This window comes from Adelges cooleyi, unplaced genomic scaffold (genome assembly GCF_023614345.1).
Source record: "Adelges cooleyi isolate 19-005CV unplaced genomic scaffold, UGA_ACOO_1.1 ACOO_flye_CR_arks_rails_tigmint_CR_PRNA_23, whole genome shotgun sequence".
Taxonomy (NCBI): domain Eukaryota; kingdom Metazoa; phylum Arthropoda; class Insecta; order Hemiptera; family Adelgidae; genus Adelges; species Adelges cooleyi.
Window position 1 is genome coordinate 9,339,030 of NW_026095893.1, and position 15,402 is coordinate 9,354,431.

Here is a 15,402-nt window from a genome sequence, read left to right on the forward strand (position 1 = left end):
TCAAGTAGTCGTATTTTTATAATAATTTGTTCTATGTTGATATTAATTTACACTAGAAACGAATCGTTTTGGTAGAACCACGGTATATACTCTATATAAGACCGTGATAAGACCACGGTAACCTATGGTTGAAATTGAAAAAAAAACTATTTACTAGGGCTCATAATATTGTTTGTTAACAGCAGCTAATGCCTAATATTCAATACGTACAGGTACACCGCACCGCTAGGAACACTACAGAAAAAACAGATAAGAAGACATTAGCCATATAATATTATTATAGATTTATTATTGGTTCGTTTTCATTGTGACCGACGACCGTCAACTATTAACTTTAATCTACAACCGTATCGTTAATCAATCTTATTTTGTGAAACGTGAGATCCGGCGATAAACGATTTTTTTCTTTAGCTGTAAAACTTATAAAAGCATCTCATATAAGCTAATATTATAATATTGTAGTACTAAGCTATAACTTTAATAGTACTTGTCTGATTTAGCTAGTTTTTACGCCTAAAATTAAATTTTAAAAAAATAAACACGATCATCAAAAAAAATTGGGGGTTACCATTTAAAAATCTAAAGTTGATATCGTTTTAACGCATAAGGGATGGTGTTAAAATTTTGAAAAATACATTAAATTTGTCCCACCTAATAACTATAATAGTACAAAAAAAAAAAAAATTAAAAAAGTCTAATATCTTCAAAGATATTGAGTGGTCCATAGTTAACCAATCACCCGGTACATCAATTCTATTTCCCATAAGTAAATTCTCAAAAGACTCTTAAATCCAACATATACTTGTTTTATATTTTGTGATAACACTGTTTTAGAAAGTTATCAAAGTATTAGTTTTATCAGTTTAAATGGGCTGCATCTTGATAAAAGTGTACATCGTGAAATATCAATTCAGTAATTTTGAAGTGCCATATTTCAGTTTAAAGAATTTTTTCTTAAATTGTAATTGGTTTTCAAGTGCTGGTTTTTTATTCATCGTGTTGAAAAACAAAAAAATTGTTTAGTCCAAAGCGTTCATTTTGTGAATGAAAAATTAAAAAAGTAAAATTCCATATTTTCCATAGAACACTATTTGGTTTCTTATTTTGACCATTTTAGTGGATGGTAAAAACGTTATCTGTTCGGAAAAACGAATATATGGCAACAGTCAATAATATCGTAAAAAGCCAGATAATACAACGGTAGGGCATAGGTAATATAACATTATATTATAATGCGCCAAGTGAGTATGCCGAAATTCTAGGATTGATGGATGGTAAGCCAGAAGGGAAAAGACTGCCAGGCCCCTTTTGAAAAAAAGGTGAATGTGTGGATAGGAGTACAGAATTGGAGAGATATAGAACAAAATCGAGAGAAGTAAATTGATTTGGCGATAGCGGTGAGTAGAAGAGTAGAGTAACTCTAGTAGAGCATTAGAAGCAGAGAGAAGACGAAGAGGGTTATATGATGTCGGTATTAGACTATAAATAGTTATTTATATAACTGTAAGACCTATAGTATTCAGTGTTATTTACAGTGTTTATTTTGAAATTAAATTATTTTTATAAAATTAATATTCATATTACTCAGTATAATATCGATAGCAAAGGAAAAATGTGTCATATAAAATGAAATTTTGTCAATAATTGAGTAATATACTATGATGACCTTCACACATGATATTTGTGTACAAATATTGGAAATTACTCGTAATATTTTTTTTTTGAAAGTATGGTCGAGAAAAGAATACCCAAACGCGTAATGTTGGCATAAATGAAAAAAATCAGAAGACAAGGACGACCAAGAAGTAGATGGATAGATAAAGTAAAGAAGGATCTACAACAGACGGGTATATAGAATTGGAGAAGTGGTATGCTAAAGATCAGGATAAGTGGAGAGGAATTGTTTTGGAAGCCAAGGGTCACTATGGCCTGTAAAGCTTATGAGTAGTAGTAGCAGTAATATTTTTTTGCTAGATAATTTTACCTCCCAAAGTACCCAGTAGAAACAATGTCTTATTGATAAATAACCTGTTTGACAAAATATTGTTAAGCCAGAGATTATGTTGATAATTTTTCTCAATTACTTAAATTACCATCATTCAAGTGACTTCCTCTGTAAACATTTTGCAACGGGCCAATGTATTTTTTAACAAATCTTTTAAACTCCAATTTAACAGATAACATTAAAATTAATTTATAAGTGCAAAATTTATTGCAGTTTAAAAGTTATTTTCAGATAACACCTTACAGTCAAACACAACGTTTGGGAGCAGTAGAAAATACGAATCATTCAGACATGTTTATTTGCTTAATTTCATAGTTACCATTAAATTGTTTTATGATCACGTACTAAAAATTAGGCTAATTACAATTATAAAAACACAGATGATCACAAAATAATACATTTAATAATAAAAAAATATTGATTAATTGTTTTTAGATGATCCATTCCCGTTTTAAGTTTAATGTATTGCATATAATATATTATAGTAATAGGCTTATTACCTAACGCATTTACTGCTTTGTATACAACATCAATAAAAAACCTTAAACATACACATATTACAAGAGTAAATTAATGAATATTATATTAATTTTAGAAAAACTTATTTGTACAGCATAATAGTTTATTAAAACGTGTATTTCAAATGTGCTATATTTGTAGAGTGACAAGTGAGTAATATTATAGAAACATTAACAATCTAAAAGGGGCTACATATATTTTTCACTACGACTATGTCTGACTATAAGTGATGTGATAACTAATAACATAATTATTAGTGATATTCTTTCCACGGAGAAAAATCAATCAATGGAATTGAATCACAAGACACCCTCGGATTTCTATAATCGCAAAATTAAATACTATCAGTACAGGTACATACTTAATATTTATATTGTAACAGTAATTGTAAGTATTAAAAAAACGTTAGGTATTAGATTTGAGGAAGGCGTTTTATTTGTGAATTACACAGATAACACGTCGAAACTAATAAAAAGGTAACTAGTTTAAAAACGTTAATGAAAATTTGATACCTGTAAACACTAAACAACTAACATACAATTATTTAACGTATGAGCTTTAATGTAATTTACATTTATAATCAAAAATATAAATATTCTTGTAATACTTACTGGCCATCATCATATTTATTAAGTGTAACACGTGGTACGGAGTCTACCTGAGTCGTGACGCATAAAACTAGAGCGAGTGAGGATTTTCTGATCTGACTTAGTTGATCTGTAGTTCAGTTGAAGAATCAATTTTACATTTAAAAAAAACTGCAATATGTAACTGTTGTTTGATTTACCTGAAGTAAGCGATCCTGGTCGATTGTTAAATTCGTAGTAGAAACTATCTCCAAATTTCCACCTGTAAAACATTTCTCCGACTATGCACTGAAAAGTTGGACCCATGAGGGCTCCGGGTCTGTTGTTTTCCAGTAGACCACCGACATAAAAGTCTATGTCTTCCACGTCTTCGTACAGTTCTTGTAATAGATTCACGTACTTAAAAAAAAAGGTGTTTTTAGTTTCGTACGTTTAGACAGTTACAATAATTAGCCGAGTTCTACTGATTTTATTATAATTATAATGAAAATGATGAATGTGAGTTCTGAAATTTTGTTTAGAATAATAGTAAAGTTCAATCTAGATGATCTTTAATTAGGCCTTCTAGATTTTCTTTTAAATTTATTTTTCTTCATATCCAATGACATATTAATAAACCATGCATAAGATATTTGAAGGTATTTATTTTTGTAGTATTAAAAGTGGACCGAATTACTTTTAGAGGTATCGTATCGGTTAGGTCACTAAAATTTTTTGCCTCGGGTAGCCCGCACAGTTGACGAAATTTGTTGTACGACGGTTCTCCGTAGTCCCTGCCACGCTGTATGTCTATGCTTATCAAATCATCGCCTTCTGAAGAAGCGCCTTTGAATAATTCATCGGTGATCTACTTAACAAAAGTATTTATGATTTATCATCTTTTTGAGGTTGCAATAGCTAAATAACACCTCTTTTTGGAAAAACCTATCCGCTTCTTGAGCCGGTTGTTTGAGCATTCCTTTGATGACACTCTCATAAATTCCTGGTTTTTGAAGCAGTAGTACTTGGTTGTAGGAGCTGCTCAAACTCACAGTCGTCGTTGTGTCCCATGAATTGTTCACAAGTCTATAAACGAAATTTAAATGTCTGTCGTGAATCCCCATTGAAATAAATTAGGTTAACTATATTACTCTGCGTATCCTGGTATAAGGGTGTGTCCTAGTCTGAAAGCGGCTGCTTGATAACTCGTTATGGTCGTCGGATTCAAAAATTCGTCATAACCATCGGTGAATCCTTCACTAGCCGGCAAGAGTTTGTTGGCCACTACGAAATCCTTTCCTAGTAGGCATGAATGATTTGTAAGAATTTTTATATGTTTTTTATTGTAAAATTAGGTGTTTTTCACTGCCTACCTAAAAGAGAAGGAAGATATTCATTGTATATGACATGTTGGTATATGGCTCCAAACAAGCGTCTGGCCTCTAGATATGTCCTGTCGTCGTCCCAATGGGGATTGACCTTAAGCAATTCGTCGCAAATAGCGTTATGCAAACGCAACAAAATGATGTGCTCAGCCGCTAGGTCAGGGTGTTGGTTTACTCTAAGATCACCTTAAAAATGTCACTCATTTTAGTTCTTTCAAGAATGTTATGTTTTGATTAGAAAAAAACCTAGTTATTTTCTCAGCTCTGCGAAAAAACATATATAAGTTTTTGCGGGACCTTGTAGTACATATGCCTTACTCAATGTTTTTTCATGAAGCGGAGAAAATATCTTATAATATTGATACTAAATAACATAATATCCATGTTAAAACGCGTTCCGCTGTCGTCGTCGATCTACCAGGTACCCACACCAAATAAATGATATCAGCATGGAAAGCTATTGTGTAAACAAAAAACGGCAGCCATTTTCTGAGTGGGTCCGAAATAAATGAATTATATATATTTATATATTAGATATAATAAATTGATTACATTAGATAATGGCTGCAGGTCATAGATAATGCGATCTAAATTTGCCATGTTTAATTATCAATGTTTCCATTGTGATTTAATTTATTCTGTGGTACCTTTATATAAAGTTTGCTATACGATCATTATATGAAGCGCAAATGTACACGTGTGTTTTATAGTACCATGGTACACATATTTATTTTTAAATAAATAAATCTATATCTTTATATCTACTTTTATATTGATGACACGAAATCCTAAACTTGTCCACGCCAATTTCAGAATGACCCCCAGCCCAATAACATATTTATATTAAAATAAAACGTAACACGTCATTTTTTAGTATACTTTAAGAATTTATGAAAATGTGATTTGTTGATTTTCATTTTTTAGTTGTTTTAATTTAGTATATTTACCAGAAGTATAGCAAATGGTGTCATTGTCGGCTTCAAAGCACACGTCTTCTGGATTTCTGACATTGGGTAAGAATTCGGTCCCTTCGGGTCCCTCTTGTGTAGCGAGTTTGCCGTTTTTATGTGCTCTCAATGAATATGCTTGCTCTTCGTTCAAACCGTAAATCACCGATCCATCAATAAAGCTATTAACACCAATTACCTACAATAGGAATCATTTTAAATTATATAAAGTTTTAATGTAAATGTTTAGTCCTCATGTATGCGTGCTCTTACTTGTCTCACTGGCGCAATGTCACAACCTAAATCACGAGTGTCCATATTTCTTGTGATATTAATGCATCTCCTTTCCAAAACAGGATCATCGTCTGGCACCTCAACCGAAATACACTCCTTTGGTAAGTTTTCCGGCATCGAGTGATTTGAAGTACAGCATTGGGGAACTTTTCCGTCATCTATACATATGGTACACGAATGAAAAATAGATTATTAATTGGGTTTAAGTTACAAATGCAATTTATTAATAAAATCATACCTGTAATTTTCAACAATCCTAGTGTTGTATCATGAGCAATGATTTGACCTAATTCTACCATAAAAAGGTTACGGTCGACAATTGAGCATTCCCGATTTTGAAAAATGTTTGTTCGTATTTTTCTAGCATTCGGCATATCATTGCCTGATTTTGCTTTCCTTGGTTGACTTACACCTAAATTTATTTGTCATTATAATGTGTAGGTAGCAGACTTTCAACAAATTCAAGCTTGAAAAGAATAATTAGTTACCGTCGGAGTAATCGGCTTGGATTATACGAATGTTCGCCAAACCAGATTGTCCCCATGTCGGGAATCGAAGATTATTACAAGAACCGTCGTAAGTTCTATAATGAGCGCTAGAATTACATTCGGGTATTGAAAAACATCGGTCAGCAATGTCTATTTCTTCTTCCGACAAATATCCAACAGCATTCGTTGAGTTAATCGCACTAAACAACAACAATATTGAATAGAGTACACTTGGAAATTTCATAAATATGGTATGTTCTTTTTAATGTGTTTACGGTATAATCAATGGATTCGGATCACTGTCTTCATTTACATCACCCTTCATTTTTTTCGGTCTCGATAGTACATTTTTTAGACTATTGTAGACTTCTTTGTGATGCATGTATGGGCAACCCTTCTTTATACTCGCACTTGCAGCTACAAGTTCATTTTGATTTAATTCAATTCATCGTAAATAACTGGGTTAGATTGACCTCAAATGAACGTTTTTCTCTTTTTTTTATTTTAAAATTTATTTAACTCAATTCTTTGTTGTTTTTAGTAATGTAAACGAAAATTTATTCTTCATGAAAACCAAAAAAAAAACCAATTTCAAACCTTCTCGCGAAGCGTGTGAGCTATATTTTTAAGTCATTATTCTCCGCCGAAATACCTAAAACTCTTCGAAAACCAGAGGCAATATACATTCATAATAAAATATTATACGTTAAAAATCATATCCTATAAGCTGATACAAAATAATTAAAAAACTAGTTAACAAATTTAATGTTTTTGACAAAATAGATTACCTACATCTTAACCCTTTACAAATATCCACGATTAACACATATTCGGCTGTCATGACATTTCCATTAAAGATCACTTAATTTTTTTTAAAGTCGTCAATCGTTAGGTACTTTTTAGTTAAATTTTAAAACCTTAAAGTTGTTTTTTAATTTATTTCTTTAAATAATTCATGTGTGATGGCATTTAATATTCACTATTTTAATGATGTTAATTTGAAAAAATATATGTAAGGATAAAGTTTTTAAAAGGTATTTAAAATGATAATGATGTAATTTTGTCAGTTTTCAGCTATGCGTTCTATTATGTAAAGGCTAAACAAATTATAACAAAGAAATTGCATTCTATTAATTAAAATAAGTAAGTCGTAAAAAATAACTGCAATTTATAGGTACAAAAAGCTCCTACACCTATAAATTTAGCCCCTCACCCGGCTTATTCTCCTAAAGGTAGAACCCCCCCCCCCCCCAAAAAAAATGTAGACTTAAATAAGAAATTAGGTTGTGTATAAATGTTTAAAATACTAATATATACTTAAGTATCTTAAACAATAAGTGAATCATGAAGTTTATCCAAATGTGTTTAACCTTACAAAAGTAGCACTTACAATACCATTATGCTCTGCGACTTGCAAACGCTTATTCTCTGATACGCGCAGTATAAAAAATTGGTTGCGTAATTCGATGGTGTAAGATCGAATTACTAACTGGGCTATAATACAAATAGAAGAAAGCTTATCTAATAACATCAGGTCAAAAAGAATAGTAAAAGAAAATGCTAAAAGTGGTCATAAATTACAATTGTAGCACATTGAAATTCTTTCTATTTTTATTATTATGTATGATTTTTTATAATATTTATGTTCATTAAGAATTATTTTTGCCTAATCTAATATATTTACAATATAAAGTAGTATAATTTTAGGTACTTATGTTTTGTTTAAAAATTTGGGTTATTGTATTATATAATAAAATGTATTATTAAGATAAATAAGGGTATGTACATCTAAAAAAGACATGATGACTGACGGTATGGGGTCTGTTTAGCCTCAATTTTTCCAGCGCCCTGAGTTAAAAATTGACATTGGGCATATGAGCAAATAATTTGTTTTTATATATTTAACTTTATGTAAAATTCAGCCGCTTGTTAGTTATAAATTAAAGATATTAGTGATCATATAATACAAATATTAAATAATAATTACCATGATTTGCATTATCCTTTATATGCCCTAGTACAACAACGAGAAATACTGCCAAGATAACTGTTAGATTTAACATTATACCGTTGTGGTGTCCCATTGTTTTAAGTGTTTTCTAATAAATTACTTATAAATTCAGCTCTATTATATATACTCTTAAAACTAATTTTAAAATATCGACTAGTGGTTCCACTCAAATAGATAATAGGTATTAGGCATTAGGTAATAGATAATAGGTTTCATCTCTTGATATTTCATGGTACATTTTTTTATCAAATTATAACCCATTAAGAAACTGATAAAAGTAATCTCGAAAACTTTCTAAAAAACCAATTTTATCACGGAGAAATAAAGAAGAATTAAGGATTTTAAAGAGTCATATTTTAGCATTGGAATCTTTTTTTCAAGTTGAAAAAATGTATTTATTTTTTTCGTTAGAATATTTGTAATATTAAATGGCTATTTTAAACGAATTGAGTACTGTTATAAATGTTAAATTTATAATATTTTTATGCAAATGATTTAAACAATTCAAATATAAAACTATTAGTTTAAAGAAATAATTGAATTAATAAAGCAATTTAAAAATTGGTCCTAAGCATGCAAGTGTATTTAGTTGCCTAATCACAATATTTAAAACAACTCTTATTAAATATTTGAGCAAATGTTTTGTTTTTTATAAACTTTGTTGGTGATTCAAAAATGTTAATGTTTATTTTATCAATGAATGTTGTTTGTCTTTCAATGTGAATCGATTCTTTAGCTGGCGTTTATTAAACTTATCTAAGCGTGTAATTATTTTATTTCGCCATTCTAAGTATAACAAACCTTAGCACGTGATTAAGAGAGTTCTATCGATTCAGTTAGTATCTGAGACCTTGAAAACTTTATTTTTATGACCTATCTTTGAGCAAGTGAATGCAGTTGACCGTAATTTTAGTGTTATATTAATAGAAGATTTCTCAAGTGCAATTGTTGATAACTTCAAAATCTGTAATGCCTTAGAATTCTATAGTATACTTTGAGTTAAAACTATACTGTGAAAAAGTTCAAAAGTGTGGAAACCTAATTAATTAGGTTTTTTTTGACAAACTAATAAAGTAAATTTCTACGAATCACCCTAGACTTTCAACAATTTAAAAAGACTAGACGCTTGTCTAGGTTATACTTAACATTGGTAACAAGCTCCTTTATTCTTATTTAGCCCGCCTTGAGCTTACAAAAAAAAAAATTAAAAGCCAAAAATAAACTGAGACTCAGTCTGTCGTTAGCGCTGAAGATGACAACATTGTTGCCGAAATACGTCGTATACGCGGAGAGTATATAATTTGTATGGTTAAGGGTTTTTAATATTATTTTATTACATACATATAACCATAAGTTGTTTAGTTTGTCTAGATTAAAAGTCAAAAATTATTAGAAACCGATTCATAGTGTTTATTATGTAATTTTCGTAACTTATTCACTTATTTACAGTAAACTATAATTATCAAATGAATTACCTTAAAATTAAAAATGAACCTTAAAAGTTGTTTCCAAAAGAAAAACATTGCATGGGAAGATAAGCTAGAAAAAAATATAGCAATGAGAGCAATTAGAAAGAAGGGTTAATCAATTTAACAATGCAGCGAAATGAAAACGATAAAAAGATGATTGATTAAAGTTAGATAGTTTATTTTAAAAATATTTATTTATTTGAAAATTTTTATTAATTAACTAGAATGTTTAATTCAAATATTATCATTTAATGTTTCACATATATATTTGTACTTTGGGGTTGATTTTATTTAACTTTTGGGTTTTACTAATGAACATTTAAGTCAAGATGTTTTTTGTCTTGTGCCTTTTTTTCTGCATGTTATATTTTATTGACTTAAGTATAAACAAAGAATTATATAGCAAGCATATACTAAAATGGAGAAAAGCGATCGAGGTAGATGAGGACGCAACAGAGTTATAAAAGTACATTGGTAGGCGAAGAAATAAGTACGAAACTCTATTGATCTATAGACTATATAGCGTTTTGCACAAAAAAAGAAAAATATCATCAAAATATGGTACAAAATATAAACATATACTGTTATTGACGCAAATAACGAAGGACACGAATAATATATAAATATATATAGATGAAGGATAAAGTACAAAAAAAGTATATGCCGTTATGTCTACCCATGTTTTTTAACAATTTGTTGCTTTGGATCCTAATTACGTTAAAGTGATAAACATTGGCTAAATACAATACATAAAAAAAGCTGTCATGTTAGACATCAACCCGAAATTTAGGCCACGTGAAGTGTAGACTTTTCATATTTGTTTTTTTAATAAATAAAAACATAATAAACACTAAGATGTAATTATATAACATAGACTAAAGAAAAAATATATATTTATGTTATTTAATTTAATATACGCCATTAACAAACGTTAAGTCACATCTTGATAGTAGCATTAGTAGCATTGGTTATAAATATTTATTATTATTAATTTCTTATTATAATATTTATAATCAATTGTAGAAAGTAGAGTTATTAAGTTGCATCGAATTTATTTGAAGGTCATCTCATCTAAGAGTCACTTTGAAATGTATAAACAATTAATCTAACAAATACCAAAATAGTATTCTTCTTCAACTAAACGTACATTTTACACATTTATATTTATTTCCATATGAATAAATAATGAGGGTGCTAGATAAATTGATAAAAATGTATAGGTTCTAAACAAATCAATACAAATTAATAGACAATTGATTTTTAATAACTTTTTTGCAGTTGATGATTAAATGTCATGGTATATCATAATGAGTTATCATATTTGATGTTTATTTCCTATGCGTAAGTTAATTAAATACCAGAAACTTATTTAGTTAAATTTATAGTTCGTGTTTTATACAAGTAATACTACTATAGGACTCGGGTTAAGGGATAATCATTAAAACGTTAATAGAAAGGAGATTTGTATTAATCTTAAGAAAATATTTTAACATTTTCATGCTTAAATTTACATGCGATTTATTACTTTATAAAATTTATTAACGACATGTTATGAGTTTATATAATGTTTTTAATTTATATTATATATAAAAAACCGTTTTATAACTTGTTGTTGAAGAAGAAAAAGTAATGTATGTAACTAATTCAAGTTTTAACTGAAAGCTAAATTTCCAGTATTTGGAGCGATATACCGTTCATGCAGTATTTCTTAATCTCATGTTTACTGCAATATTAAATGGGCCATTCAAATAAATTCGAAACAGACCACTAGTTTATAGTTTTAATTTGTATTCATTCAATCACTTAGGAGCTAAAAAAATATCTCAAAAGATTTAATTCTCAAACGTTAGTACGAACTTAAAAAGCTATAAAAGTTTTTAACTGATCTTATAACATTTTTGAAACTGATGAGGGGAGGGGGTAAAATGACTACCGATACCTATTTAAACTCCTATTTACATAAATATGTGTTTCATTGTACAAAATATTATATAAGTACAGGTTGTAGTTTGATTGTCTAAATAAAAAAGAAAAGTGGATAAATATAACTGCTAAACCGACTTCATTACTACTTTTATATTGATCAATTCTAGTTTTCACGTGAAAGGAGGAGAAGTAAAGGAATTGTGAAAGTAAAAATTTTACTTCTTCTTTCCAAAAAAACCATGAAAACCTTATTAAACTACAGTTTTTTAAGTAATAATATTGTGACACAATGATAAAATATAATTTTGAACCTCAAGTATTTATTATGTATATGTTTCTTTAATAATAATAGGCAATACTTAGTTCTACTGATAAAAAATGTAATTATATTATCAGATCTCCACAGCGCCCTTGGCAACGTTTTTCATTAATTTTCTAACCTTAAACATAGCTTCTCAGAATTTGTTTTACATGGTTTATGGTAATATTTTTAAGTAAAAATGCGTATTAATAAATCAAAAGATGATGATATATAGATATATATATTTTTTTTAATGTAATCATTATTTAGTCTGATATTTGGTGTTAAAAAAAGTTAGTTTTCACTTCTTAAAACAGTAATACCTTTTTTTCTTGGGGATATTTTTGAAAAAAAGTGTTTTACAGATGTTATTTTTTTTCATTTTTATTATAGGTGTTTTTATTCTAAATTTATAGCCTGAGTAAAATGTATTTTCAGTAACCAGAGTTTTAAGTACGAAAATTAGGTTTACAATACATCTTCTTGACAAACGTTATTTATCAAAGCAAATTAGTATATCATACATTTTAAATAATTCCAAAATGTTTTAAAAACAAATATTATATGTTATTTATTTTTTCATTCTCTCCAAAAAATTGATTTTCACTAAACTCCATTTATCACTTGCGGAATTTTGATAAATAGCTTAAACAAACGACCACTGTTTTTCGGAATCAATGTTCACTCTAATTTCACTGAATGACCTAACATAACTATGTTTCAATAATAACTAAATACCACACATTGTATCAATTAAAGTTTTTTATTTTTATACTTTTAAGTATTGTGTACAGTTAATTAATTGTTATTCGGCTGTGAAAAGGGGAAACATTCGACAAATATATACTAAGTACAATCGTATAAACCAAGAATAATGTGAACAATAAAAAGTAAAACAATATGTTAACTTTAAAAATGTATAAATTAAAAATTAATTACTTTCACTCCCTACAGGCTACTAGTATCTAATTCTGTATCATACTATCATACTACAGTAATGACCAAAAAAAACATTTTTTTCTGTATGCTATTATTTTATTATGATATGTGCAATTTATTTAATTGTAATTATTACTTTCTTCTTTGCATTAAACGCACAATGCATTATATTATATTAAAAAATGATTGCCGCTAACACGTTTTACTATGTAGACATAAGAAAAAAAAAAAAACAATTATCTAATAGTTGTAAGGTTTTAAAATTGCAAGAAATTATAATAAGAATTAACTTAAATAGTGAATTGTTAGTATTTTAAAATTATACTATACACTATAATTATTCTACCCCCATTTAATTATAATGTAATTATTTAAACAGTGGAATTGCTGCTACAAAATCAATAATATTCAAAATTTAGTCTGAAATAATTATTGAGATTTTAAAATATCCGATTAGATCATTTGTAGTTTTTAATTAATATTTTTACTATTTAAATTATTTCGAAGAAATCTAAGAAAACCACTGGAAAATCCAGTTATTATTGCTAGAAAATCATAAAGTATGTTTTATTATATAAAATATTTTTGTAATAAACATACAGTTAATGAAATTCCACGCAACACCATTTTTAATTAATTTAATAGTTGATTTAATGGCTGTTGAAATGACTACAACGACAATTATTTTTAAGGCAGGCTATTTAAAAATTATATTATTAAATGCATTGTAATGAAACTTGATTAAAACGACCATAGTATTTAAAAAAATATTGCAGAGCCATTCAACATTTTCTATTATATCTTATGCTTACATTTGTCTTTAACGTCCAATTTCGAAAGTTTATAATTGAAATAACTAATATTGTATTCAATAGTTTGATTTTCTGCATCGTTGTATTTTTTATGTGATATTACAATACAATAGTATATAGAAGTTGTTCTCATTCCTTTCATTGGAAGTGACGCTAGAAGGAAAGTACACAAATTACTGTTAGTATCCTACTGAAGATCTAATATATATATTATTTTTTTAAAAAATCACTCAAGTCAACAAAGTTGTATTCATAATTAAAATATGTACAATGAATTCACCGGTTTGATGTACATATTTGTAAGCATAATTTAAAAAACACCATCGAGATAAATACAGTAATAAAGAAAAACGTACATAAAAATATCAAAATATGAGTGGCTTTTTATAAATAATAAGTTCTTTGATTTAAAACTATCATAAACCGAGGAAACTCACTTTGTGTAGCTTTATCATGTCAAAATAACAAAAATGTTTCCAGGAGTGCAGTGAAGGACTGACAATAAAATAACTACTACTAAAGAATTGTCATGGCGTATTAATAGGTATGTATTGCATATTTAAGCGTTTGCAAGAAAATTATCTATACAGAACCTAAAAAAAAACGGGTACAATTAATAACGTAATACGTAGTTTTAGTAAGTACGTTTATATAATGACGTTGAAACAGTTTGAATTTAAATAGTTGTTAAATTTCTTCAATTACCCAATTTTTAGGTCCATACATCATTAAATCAGTTTAGTGAACAATTTGTAAACTGATATAAATATAATTTGTTTGCTACATAACTGAATCATTTGTTCCAAGAGATCTCATAATGACCAAAAACTGATAAGTGACAGCAAATATTCGAAACTCTAAGTCACGTTTAAAACGATTTTATTTCTTTAACTAAATAGCACGATCGTTTTAATTTGATGTATTTAAACCGGTCTCAAGTATTTACAGAACATGAATGCGTTTTAATTTCACAATGATTTAATTTAAAAACGGTTTTAACGACATAATATAAACGTACTAAGTGGGTAATTAGAAATAAGTCACACGCAATAGTCTAATCTATAGTATAATACAGCGGCACGGCTCTGAGATGATATAAAATACAACTTTTCGATTTGAGCAAGATATTCTGCATTTTTCATCATGGGTTTTGTTTACATAATATAAAATTAATACTTGACGACCTATCGTTTTACACTTCGCTGATTTATAATTAATTATTATAATTCAAACCATCAGATTGACGATTGTCATTTGAGAAATCGAAGAAGATTTCTTAACATAACAATTAGCTAACGTAGACATAATATGTAGGCGTTATTACAATGGTAATATTTGACTGTGTAAAATTAATGGTAAAAAAATACAACGTACGTGACGCAATCAACATTTTTATAACCATCCGACTGTAAAATAAAAGTACTATAATAACATGGTGCGTGTTAACCTACCAACCACCACTTGTGATGAGTATATGATATTATGTCCGACAGTTGGAAATATCACTTTAAAGAAGAGTATGCATTATTCTACTTTCGGTTCACGGTCTGGCATGACCCGACTACTCAAATAGTATTATTATCAAAATTTACGGACGCTATATACGTATAAAGTAACGTCAACCTGCTCGTATTGACATAAGACCTATAATTTATAAAGCTTAATGTATTAAAAAAATCCTTAAACATATTTTTTCCCTAAAAACTTGTTTAATCAATATTAATAATGTACCTATATTAT

At 28.3% G+C, this 15,402-nt stretch overlaps 1 protein-coding gene across 1 annotated transcript; it reads right to left on the bottom strand.

The window, feature by feature from the left end:
- Positions 1-2,643: 2,643 nt before the first annotated feature.
- On the bottom strand, positions 2,644-14,173 carry LOC126835656 (peroxidase-like). Its single transcript, XM_050568386.1, has 14 exons — positions 14,100-14,173; positions 13,663-13,815; positions 6,480-6,621; positions 6,205-6,404; positions 5,955-6,128; positions 5,696-5,874; positions 5,423-5,621; positions 4,464-4,661; positions 4,242-4,389; positions 4,020-4,176; positions 3,788-3,958; positions 3,312-3,510; positions 3,136-3,241; positions 2,644-2,844 (listed from the first exon to the last, which is right to left on the bottom strand). The coding sequence occupies exons 2-14, from the start codon at positions 13,802-13,804 to the stop codon at positions 2,778-2,780; spliced, it is 2,082 nt and encodes a 693-aa protein (XP_050424343.1). The 5' UTR covers positions 13,805-13,815; positions 14,100-14,173; the 3' UTR covers positions 2,644-2,777.
- Positions 14,174-15,402: the final 1,229 nt, after the last annotated feature.

What these genes read in the sequence shown, in the direction of transcription:
- LOC126835656 (XM_050568386.1), bottom strand. Translation starts at nt 13,804, where the DNA reads ATGAAAGGAATGAGAACAACTTCTATATACTATTGTATTGTAATATCA. An exon ending in ATATCTTCCTTCTCTTTTAG is followed by an intron (nt 4,390 to 4,463) that starts GTAGGCAGTGAA and finishes CATGCCTACTAG; the next exon opens with GAAAGGATTTCGTAGTGGCC. An exon ending in ACCAGGATCGCTTACTTCAG is followed by an intron (nt 3,242 to 3,311) that starts GTAAATCAAACA and finishes ACTGAACTACAG; the next exon opens with ATCAACTAAGTCAGATCAGA.